Genomic DNA, 11,660 nt, shown 5'->3' on the forward strand with positions numbered 1-11,660 from the left:
ATATATATATATCTGTAGGATATCATCCTGAGTGAGGTAACCCAATCACAAATGAACTCACTTGATATGCACTCACTGATAAGTGCCTATTATTCCAGAAACCTAGAATACCAAAGTTACAGTCTTCAAAACACAAGAAAATCAAAAAGGAAGACCAACCTGTGGATACTTCATTCTTCCCCGAAATAGGGAATAAAATGCCCATGAAAGAAGTTGCAGAGACAAAGTTAGGAACTAATATGAAAGGATGGATAACCCAGAGACTGCCCCACCTGGAGGTCCATCCCATAGTCAGCCACCAAATGCACACTCTATTGCATTTTTCCAGCAAGAACTTGCTGAAAGGATACTGATATAGCTATCTTTTGTGAGACTATGCCAGTGGCTGAATGGTTCTGCAACTCTATAGATGGAACAACAATATGAACTAATAAGAACCCCCAGAGCTCATGTCTCTAGCTGCATATATAACAGAAGATGGCCTAGTCAGTGATCATTGGGAAGAGAGGCCCCTTGGTCTTGCAAACTTTATATGCCACACCAGGGCTAAGAAGTGGGAGTGAGTGGGCAGGGTAGCAAGGTGGGGGGGAGGATATAGGGGTCATTCAGGATAGCAATTAAAATGTAAAATTATGTTTTAGGTTTTTCTGAGTAACATAATTAAGGTTAGAGAAACATGAATTACAGGAAAAAAATGAAATGTGATCATATTTCTTCACATCTAACCATATCCTATACCGTCATTATGAACATGGAGAAGAAGGCCTGTGATAGCCTCATGATTTGTGTATATAGGCTGTATAAAATAACAGATACTTATTTTGTAGTTATTTACAGAATGTAGTATAAGCTTATGCTATATTCCAATTCCTGTCAGTTTAAAACAGTACATAACTGTATGATTTTTGTGTTGGTTTCCTCTATGTATGCAAGGATATTTTTCTGGCTCATGCTTATACAGGTTTAGGAATTATATTCTCTATTGCTCTGTTTTCAGGGTAACGCCCAAGACCAGGCATTTGATTTTTTCTGTTTATCTTGCCTTGGAAGAAATAAATAAGAATTGCCATATTTTACCCAACATTTCTCTGGTAGTTAATATTGAATGTGTCCTAGAAAAATATGGTGAGGAAACTGGTTTTTTTTTTAAAAGTGGGGATCTTATACCTAATTACTACTGCAAAAATCGGAGAAGATGTATAATTGTACTTACAGCACCATCATGGGCAGTATCTACAACCATTGGACCATACTTGTTCATGTCCAGAATTCCTGAGGTAAGTCAAGTCAAGAAGGATTAATTTTAAGGAAATACTTTCTCACCACAGTGAATCTTTCTGAGTATGAAGGCAGTTAAATAGGCAGAGAAAGAGCTTATACTTATTATGATCAATCAAGCATAAATATATAGATATGTTTTATGGCAAACAAAACAAAATTATTATAAATGGGATTGGGAGACAGCAGTATTGTGAAATGTTATATGAGAAGACTCAGTATACTTATATTGTTTAGAGAATCACAGGAAGTTGGATACAATTGTAATAATGAGATGAAGAATAAACACTTTCTAGCATGAACACGCTTTGTTCAAGCACACTCTGATCTTACAAGGATCCCTCTGCATTCCATCATGTTCATATTGTTGCCTATGTTATGTATTTTTTAGCTTTACTGTGGTCATTTTCATCTTCCACTGAGTGATAATGAACAATTTCCTCATCTTTACCAAATATCTTCAAAGGACACATCTCTACCACTAGCCATGGTGTCCTTAGTGGTTCATTTCAGATGGAACTGGATAGGAGTGATCGTTACAAATGATGACCATGGAATTCAATTCCTTTCTGAATTGAGAGGAGAAATGCAAAACAACATTGTCTGTTTATCAGTTGCTATTTTTATCAAAACTGATAAGTCCCTGGCCCTTACAGAGTTACATATGTATTACAAACAAATCTTAATGTCATCAGCCAAAATTGTGTTAGTTTATGGATACAAAGACTCTCCCATAATTTATGCCTTCATTGTGTGGAAATCTCAAGACCTTTTTAGAATCTGGGTTAGTGTATCACAATTTGACATGATCACATTTCTAGGAGATTTTTTGCTATATTCCTCCACTGGGACTTTCATTTTTTCACACCAGAAACCTGAAATATCTGGCTATGAACAATTTATCCAAAGAGTACACCCTTCAAACTACAGTAGTGAATTTTCCTTTGCCAAACAATGGTGGACATATTTTAGATGTTCTTTGCCACCATCTAGTTGTAACAAGCTGAAGAGTTGTCCTACCAAAACTGTATTTAAATGGTTATTCATGACACCACTTGGGATGGCCATGAGTGATACATGCTATAACTTATACAATGCTATGTATGCTGTGGCCCACTCACTCCATGGGATGCTTTTGCAACAAGTAGACACATGGTCAAGGAATGATGGGAAGGAACTGGAATTTGACCCTTGGAAGGTAAGGAGTGTTACACTAAATGGAATTTATATGGTTTGAATGTTTTAATAGAAACACATGGTCTAAAGCCATGTCAATTAAGAAATGTCACACATAAATATACATAGTTCTATACTCTATTATTGCATAGGTGGTAGATCATAATAGTAACATGTAATATGACACAGTCAATACTGGTATTCAGATCAGCATTCACAATCTAAGTCATTTTATTTACAGACTTTTAACCACACATTTGTTTCATGTATTAATTTTTCTCATTAAATTCTTAAATAGCAATAAAAAATGTTATTTTTATTATGTTGTCATTTATGTTATTCATAAGTTCCCAATTAGTTTACTAAATAGATCTTAAAGAATATCAAGTACATTCCCATTACTTTTACTTAATAAGACTTTCTATTCCATTGTCTGTTATCAAATAACACTAATTGCAGAAAAAAAAGAGTACTTGTCATTACTCTCCAATAATAAAAAACAGGAATGTAGGTTTTTAGAGCACCAAGTATAGAAAGAAAATTGTATTAGTAAATGAAGTGGAACTAACTTTATATCTTTATGAAACTTATTTTTTACTTTAGTACTGAATACTTCTTGTAAAGTTAGATTTTTGGAAAGGATAATAATAATTGGGAACTTCCTAAATATAATGCTTTCTATTCTAATGTGTAAGTCAGTTGAAACTAAAATGCCAAATGTGTTTTAGATGTTTTCTATTCTGAAAACCTTACAATTTGTAAATCCTGCTGGAGACCTAGTCAACATGAACCAGAATTTGAAACAGAATGTAGAGTATGACATTTTCTATATCATGGATTTTCAAAAATATCATGGACTTAAAATGAAAATAGGAAGATTTTCAGAGCATCTTCCAAGTGGTCAACAGATATATATGTCTAAAGAAATGATAGAGTGGGCTACAGATATTGATCAGGTAATTTAGTCATAATTTTAATGCTTAACATGTAGCATAATTCCCTAAAATATTCTCTATTTTTGCTTTACCATGAAATAAAAACTTGGTATTTCTTCATTTATTGGCTTTCTTTACACTGCCCTAGATAGTCTCTCTTTCTGACTTTTATACTCTTTTGGTATTTTTTAATATATAACTCATCATACATTCATTCGTTTTATCTGTCTAAAGAAAACAATAAAATTTAATATGATACATGTGTGTTAAACAAGGTCTTTTAGTGGATCTCTGTTGTGTGAATAACTGGATGTTTGTCAATTAGGATATTGTCCTTGTTTTTATAATGCGTATTATTTTTCACAGATTCTACCCTCAATATGTAGTATGCCTTGCAGACCAGGACTCAGAAAATACCATCAGGAAGGAAAGGACATCTGTTGCTTTGATTGTAACCCCTGCCCAGAAAATGAAATTTCTAACATGACAAGTAAGTTTATCATTGATCAAAATAATAAGATTGATTTTTCCCACATATTTACATAGTTCTCCAAAGTCCTTTGTGGAAAGGAAAAGATATATCATGTTAAGTAGTAAAAAGCTTCAGGTAAACATTTATTCACTTTACAGTCTTGTCACATCCCCTATTTCTCCACTTCTGCCATGCCCATTCTTACAAATTTAACACCCCTATACACCCTATCTTTCCTATTATAGAAAGACAGATCCCCCTTGGATACTGTTATGTCATGTGTTATCCGTTCAAAACAGAACTAGTGCTGAGATCCAATGTGGCAGTCCAAGTAGGGGAAAGAAATCCACTGGCAGGTCACAAAGATTGAAATAGATTTTGCACCACTTCTGAAAGGACCCAAATGAAGAACATTCTGTACATTTTCTATTTATGTGGATAGGGTCTACAAAAAGCCTACCAATTATTCTGATAGGCATGTAGAGTAGTTGAGCAGAGGATGCCATTTTTTTGTATAATATTTAAAGGCATATATATAACATGTAATATATATATATGCAGATACTATAATACACACACACACACACACACACACACACACACACACATATATATATATATATATATATATATATATATATATATATATATATATATATACAATATGTATATGTATATTATAGTACCTGATTTTTAAAAAAAAAACAAATTTGGCATATTTGAGCATTTCTCACCAATTTAGACATCATTGTTCAGTACAAACAATGAGATAATACAAAATGAAACAAAATGTACATCATTCAGTACAGAGGTAGCACTGGAAAAACATCACAACTATTCACGTTGCTGTATTGATTCAGTTAAATGAAAAGAAAACAGAATACATTGTAGTGAAATTTAAAGGATACAAGTAGAAAATGTTCTAAGCCTCTGTGTACTATATTCTTTCAAGAATTTTTTGAGAAATAGAATATTATGTAGAAATTTCTGAATATATACTACAACCTTGGGAGCACTGGACTATCAAATCTTACAGAAAATATAAGCAATGTAGGAAATATACTTTGCTAAAATTCATAAATTGGATCACAAAACTGAATATCTTATTTTGTCATGTAAAAAATTTGCATGTTAAATTTTTCATGCTATCTCTGTCTTCCTTGACATTATCAGTACTTTTATTTGCTACTTTACTACCAAGATTTTAATACAATAACATCATTTTACCTTTTCCTATCCTTCTTACAAAATCAACACTCTTTATCATCTTTTAAATATAAGACCAATTTTTAAATTGCTGCTCCATTCAAAGATTTTCTATATATAAAATGTTTCTAAGTACAATAAATTGGTCTATATAGTATAACTTGTGTGTTTGTGGTGAAGAATATTTTGTTATTCAAGGACAATTAGTAGGCATCCTCTACTCTAGGAAAGTAGCTCAATATTCCCTGGTTATCTTTAGTTCCCCATGTAAGATTTTTGCCAGATAATCTTTCCCTACTGCACTTTGTTATGTTTATTGTTTTATCTTACCTATCATACTTTTAAGATTCTCTTTTGTTGAGATTTTATGGGTGTTACTAGTGATCATCTTGAAAAATTATATATATATATATATATATATAAACTCACATCAAGTTTTCATCTACAAACTGTTACAATCTATAAACTGCTTCTTTTGGAAATTTAAGTTTTAAATGAGAAAACAATTTTGTGGATATATTCATTGAACAAGACTCCAAAACACTTAATTTTTCTGATTTTTCTCTAGTTGTGTCTGTCCCTTTCATAGAATAAGGACTATACTTATCTGTGTGTGTAAGGAAAAATATTTGGGACATAGGGATTAAAATGTTTTAGCAACATGTTGACCATAGATTGTTTTCCAGGATATGGAGTTGTTATGATTTATTTTTCCAAGGATCAACTTGAGACCGCATGTAGACCAAAAGAATTGCTGATCCATAAACAGTAAGATATATGAAAACAGCCCATTTTAAGTTATTTTTGCATAATATAAAGCATAATATAATTACAAAATTTGTTTCCATGAATGATAAAATTAAGATATGTGATTAAAGAAACATGAAAATTATGTGACAGACTGAGATTTTGAAGTAAACCATAAACAACTTGAATATATAGGATAATTATAAACAAAAGAGTGAATGAAGATGACAAACATTAGAAATTGGTTCAAATACTATGCAGTCTCACCAATTAATTTTACATATACCAGAAGATGCAAGTCTAATTTAGCTATAATTTTTCCAATGTATTAAGTCAGTGTTTCTTGTAAATGATAAGAAATAAATATCTGATAATACTTTCCTTTCTATACTAGACATGGATCAGTGTGTGAAGTGTTCAGAAGATCAATATGCCAATGAAGACCATACACTCTGCCTCCAAAAAGTTGTTGCTATTTTAGATTATAGAGACCCTTTGGGTAAAGCTCTGGCTGGTTTTGCTATGTGCTTCTCTGTCCTTACATCTGTTATATTAGTTGTCTTCCTGAAACACAGAGATACTCCCATAGTCAAAGCCAATAACCAAACTCTCAGCTTTGTCCTACTCATCTCCCTCATATTTTGTTTTATCTGTTCCTTGCTTTACATTGGTCATCCTACTATGGTCATCTGTATCCTGCAGCAGACCACATTTGCCATTGTGTTCACTGTGGCTACCTCTACTGTCTTGGCCAAGACAGTTATTGTAGTACTGGCATTCAAGATAACTGTCCCAGGAAGAAGAATGAGGTGGCTGCTTGAGTCAGGGGCACCCAAATACATCATTCTCGTATGCACAATAATTCAGCTGATTCTTTGTGGAATCTGGCTNGGAACTTCTCCTCCATTTGTTGATGCTGATGTACACATGGTGCATGGCCACATCATCATTGTTTGCAACAAAGGTTCAGTGATTGCCTTTTACTGTGTCCTTGGATACATGGGTTCTCTTGCTGTAGCAAGTTTCACTGTAGCTTTCTTGGCCAGGAATCTGCCTGATACATTCAATGAAGCCAAGCTCTTGACATTCAGCATGCTGGTGTTCTGCAGTGTCTGGATCACTTTCATCCCTGTCTACCACAGCACCAAAGGCAANACTATGGTTGCTGTGGAAGTTTTCTGTATCTTGGCCTCCAGTGCAGGATTGCTTCTTTGCATCTTTGCCCCAAAATGCTATATTATTTTATTAAGACCACAGAAAAATTCTTTTTACAAGTTCAGGAAACCACATACTATAGCTGAAAATATAAGTTCAATTTAACCAATTAAATAGTATAACAAACTTATCTATCTTTTCAAAAACTTCATTCTACTCATCAAGTACTTTGTTGAATATAAAGTTGTTATCTTAGAAACAATGTAGAGAATGAGCTCACTAATAAAATTCTAACACATGACCAGGACTTCAGTTTATTGGATAAAACTGTGTAATCAGAAACTTTGATACCTCTAATGACAGTTTGTTTTTATTATAAAACTGTCAAGTAACTTACATTTGCCACTCGGCTTTGCAAATAATTTGATGTACTTTCCACCTACCTGTATTAATTTTGTGTTGGTGTTCCTTTCTAGAAAAAAAATATTACCATGAGGATAGTACATACATATACGTATTAAGAAGGAATCCCTTTATATTTTTCTAGTTCTGCAAAAAAAAAAAATATAAAGAAAAATTGAAACTAACCAATATTGTGAATCAAATGGTCCTAACAGAAATCTATAGAATATTTCACCCAAATACAAAACAATATACCTTCTTATCAGCACTTAATTTCTGCTTGTGGACGTTGTACATCGTGGTGCGGAGCCTAGTGCGCACCACGATGTACAACGTCCACAAGCAGATGATTTCTTAACTTTTACACAAGGCATATTATGCAATGGAAGAAGATGTAAAAAAGCCTTTGCAGACACTAATCTGTAAATTGAGAAATTATTAATGTTCATTGAAAACTATGCCTTATGTTTACTCTTAAATTCATTTTAACTGTTCATAATTTAATACCTAAAAAGGTTGCAGCTAAATTAATTACTACTATTTATAGGATATTACCTCTTTGGGTAGATATATTTCACACCATGATTTTCAATTAAAAATTACCTGATCATTTTAATCACAATTTATGAATGACCAATTAGTAGATGAATTGGCATAAGGATTCACAGAAAGAAAGTCTGACCATTGCTTACCCTGTAATTCTGCCCAGCCACGCCTGGCCAGGAGTCTGGCAGACACTTTACCCAATTGGATTATATATTTCCATCTGGATTACTGAGCAACAACAACAGGTATACAGTGTCACTTTCTCCTGTCTCATTTTTAAGGAGCAGCTTAACAACTGTGGGTTGGGGTTGGCTTATTAGGACAACACAGAGAACAGAGGGTAAACAGTGACACTTAACACCAAAGGTGGTACTCAATGAAATTAGGAGAATAGTTACCATTAACCTGTGTTATTTGCTTTGCTTTTGAGCACAAATCAAAGCCATTAACCTGAACTTGAGGTATATACACAATACATATTCAACTTGAAGCAAAATACTTTCCATAATATTACATTTTTAAAACCTGGAAACAGTATCTGTGCTGATTCGTATTTGATTCAATGTCTGCTTGTGGACGTTGTACATCGTGGTGCGGAGCCTAGTGCGCACCACGATGTACAACGTCCACAAGCAGTGGGAGCCTTACAACACAGATCTCATACACAGAGCCTCGCACAGTAACACTCAGCGCAGCCAATGGCTTTAGCCATTAAGGGTCTTACAAAGATGTTTCAGTTTCCTCAATGCTTGTATGTGGACTTCTNTTTCTTACCAAAATCTTTAAGAAATTTTAAAGTCTGATACTGAAAACTAGTTAACCCTTTTCTTGGATGTCCTAAATCTCGACAGTTTGGAGTAGCCTTCAAGTTTTCAGGGCACACAAAGTTGATAGAGTCTACCAGGAATATGGTAAAACAGAGTAAGTTTGTTTATAATTATGACAAATACTTCAATTTTTAACTAAATTTAAAAAAAACAAATATTTTAACAAACATAAAAAGTGTTTTAGGTCAAATTCTAGTACAAATAATATAATTTGCCAAATTTTCGATCAAATTTTTGAAGTCATTCAGAATGATTTCTTAACTTTTACACAAGGCATATTATGCAATGGAAGAAGATGTAAAAAAGCCTTTGCAGACACTAATCTGTAAATTGAGAAATTATTAATGTTCATTGAAAACTACGCCTTATGTTTACTCTTAAATTCATTTTAACTGTTCATATAATTTAATACCTAAAAAGGTTGCAGCTAAATTGATTACTACTATTTATAGGATATTACCTCTTTGGGTAGATATATTTCACACCATGATTTTCAATTAAAAATTACCTGATCATTTTAATCACAATTTATGAATGACCAATTAGTAGATGAATTGGCATAAGGATTCACAGAAAGAAAGTCTGACCATTGCTTACCCTGTAATTCTGCCCAGCCACGCCTGGCCAGGAGTCTGGCAGACACTTTACCCAATTGGATTATATATTTCCATCTGGATTACTGAGCAACAACAACAGGTATACAGTGTCACTTTCTCCTGTCTCATTTTTAAGGAGCAGCTTAACAACTGTGGGTTGGGGTTGGCTTATAAGGACAACACAGAGAACAGAGGGTAAACAGTGACACTTAACACCAAAGGTGGTACTCAATGANATTAGGAGAATAGTTACCATTAACCTGTGTTATTTGCTTTGCTTTAGAGCACAAATCAAAGCCATTAACCTGAACTTGAGGTATATACACAATACATATTCAACTTGAAGCAAAATACTTTCCATAATATTACATTTTTAAAACCTGGAAACAGTATCTGTGCTGATTCGTATTTGATTCAATGTGAAGGGAACATTCAACGTGGGGCAGGGTGGGAGAGTCACGTTGAGATAAAGTCCCAGAGTTCCAATGTCCTCCTCTCCCTTTGTACTCGCCAGAGCTCTACCATGTCCTGAGAGGATTCATCATGAGAAAATATCAGTCACAGGTTTGGAAGGAATGAGAGAGCAAACCGGGTAATGACATTTCATCTTTGTTTTCAAATAAGTGGTCTTAATTTTCTTCTTATAGAAAACTCTTAAGTCAGTTTATTATAAATATATCTAAACCATTTTTTTGCAGCTTTCAGGAAAAGTCCAGCACTTTGTTTATACAGAGTCTGTGAGAAGGGGTCAGAACAGATCATCTGATCTTCAGGCGTGACATCATCCATTCAAGTCCTTGGCATAACCCCTCGCCAGTAAGAGCACAGCATGCTTGGATATGCCACTGGTGGTCTTTTATAGACGTGAGCTTCAAAAACTGGGAGATTTCCGCTACTGTCATGCATTCTTTAACATCTTGTTTATTAGCAAAAATCAGCAACCCAGCTTTTCTTAGGTCCTCATGGGCTAGCATTTTGTAGAGCTCTTCTCTAGTTACAGAAATTCTTTCTCTGTCTGTGCTGTCCACAACAACTATTACAAACTCTTTGTTAGTATAGTAAGTGTTCCAGGAAGCACGAAGGGATTCTTGGCCACCAATATCCCACATCAGGAAACGTGTATTATTAACCACAATCTCTTCCACATTGCTTCCTATTGTAGGAGATGTATGTACAATTTCATTCACATTCACGGAAAACTGGTAAAGGATAGTAGTCTTCCCAGCATTGTCCAGCCCAACAATGATAACTTTGTGCTCCTGGTGATTGAACAGCCTCCAGATCCGGGTGAAGAGAATTCCCATCCTCGGGCAGTGGAGCCCTCCAGCCACCCGGGCTCAGGCTGCGGGGCAGAAGGACGCGCCGGGGCCTCCGCCTCTGCTCCAGCGCCGGCCATGCGCCCGCTTCCAGGGACCCGCGGGGAGGCCGCAGCCCAGGCCGCCCAGCCATGCGCGAGGTCCCGCCGCTACCGCCACAGCACCTGGCTCGCGGACATCGCCGCCGCGTTGTCTGCTCGAACCTCGCAGGCCACCCTACTCTGTTCTTTATACTGTAATTCTGATGAAAGTCTAATGGATTAGTATATAAACAAATCCACAAAAATCAGTTGTTATTTTGCTAAATGGTCATTCCCTAAATTGCGTATCTTTGTATTCAGGTTTATATTTGATTACATAGTCTTCTCTCAAACTTTGTCACAGATAATTATTTATATAATAAATAGCAATCAGTTAAGAAATGCATAATGGTTTAAACTACAAAGAATAACAGTTTGGAATCTCCACCTTAAGTAAAAGATCTCCATCATCAAGGCATGGAAAATATCTTGGCATAGGAGGCAGAGAATGCAAAGGCTTAGAATTGTTATGAAATTCTATCATTCTAAAAGGATGTGGTTCTTGAAAGTCTTATTGCTAAACAAAATCTCCAACATATCAAAAATTGAAAACACAGGCATAAATTCAGGATTAATCTTCTTTAGGTCTCCTCCAACATACTTTAAACTATAAGTAGTAGAGAGGGCATTTATAAGGAAAACTCATTCTTTTTGAGGACATGATTTATGCTAGAATGTACTCTAGAGTGTCTAGTAAATGGCTCTAAATCTTTGCACAGTCTAGCATCACTAACTATACATTGTGAATTATCAAAAAACAAAGGCAAAAATTGGGAGAAGTTTGCAATGAAAAGTGGTAGAAGATATATAGGGAAAGGAGGAATGAATATTATTATGTTATATTGAAATTATTGTGAAATTTCATAATTACTCATAATTTATTAGTATATATAATTATTGAAATAGGATGAAAATTTCACTGGG

The 11,660-nt window shown here is 34.5% G+C and overlaps 1 protein-coding gene and 1 pseudogene across 2 annotated transcripts in view; one reads left to right on the top strand and one right to left on the bottom strand.

Annotated features, from left to right (window-relative positions):
- LOC110314938 (vomeronasal type-2 receptor 116-like) overlaps positions 1–7,134 on the top strand; it is a 13,131-nt gene extending 5,997 nt beyond the window's left edge. Inside the window, exons 2-6 of the mRNA XM_021189121.1 lie at positions 998–1,277; positions 1,670–2,476; positions 3,183–3,410; positions 3,756–3,879; positions 6,209–7,134. Of these exons, the coding sequence (XP_021044780.1) occupies positions 998–1,277; positions 1,670–2,476; positions 3,183–3,410; positions 3,756–3,879; positions 6,209–7,134 (2,365 nt within the window). The remainder of the gene's footprint in view (positions 1–997; positions 1,278–1,669; positions 2,477–3,182; positions 3,411–3,755; positions 3,880–6,208) is intronic.
- Positions 7,135–8,556: 1,422 nt separating this feature from the next.
- Positions 8,557–10,872, bottom strand: LOC110314937 (annotated as a pseudogene). The gene has a single exon (XR_002380193.1). The product of XR_002380193.1 is annotated as an ADP-ribosylation factor-like protein 5A pseudogene (transcript).
- Between the last annotated feature and the right edge of the window lie 788 nt (positions 10,873–11,660).

Source organism: Mus pahari, unplaced genomic scaffold (genome assembly GCF_900095145.1).
Source record: "Mus pahari unplaced genomic scaffold, PAHARI_EIJ_v1.1 scaffold_3159_1, whole genome shotgun sequence".
Taxonomy (NCBI): Eukaryota; Metazoa; Chordata; class Mammalia; order Rodentia; family Muridae; genus Mus; species Mus pahari.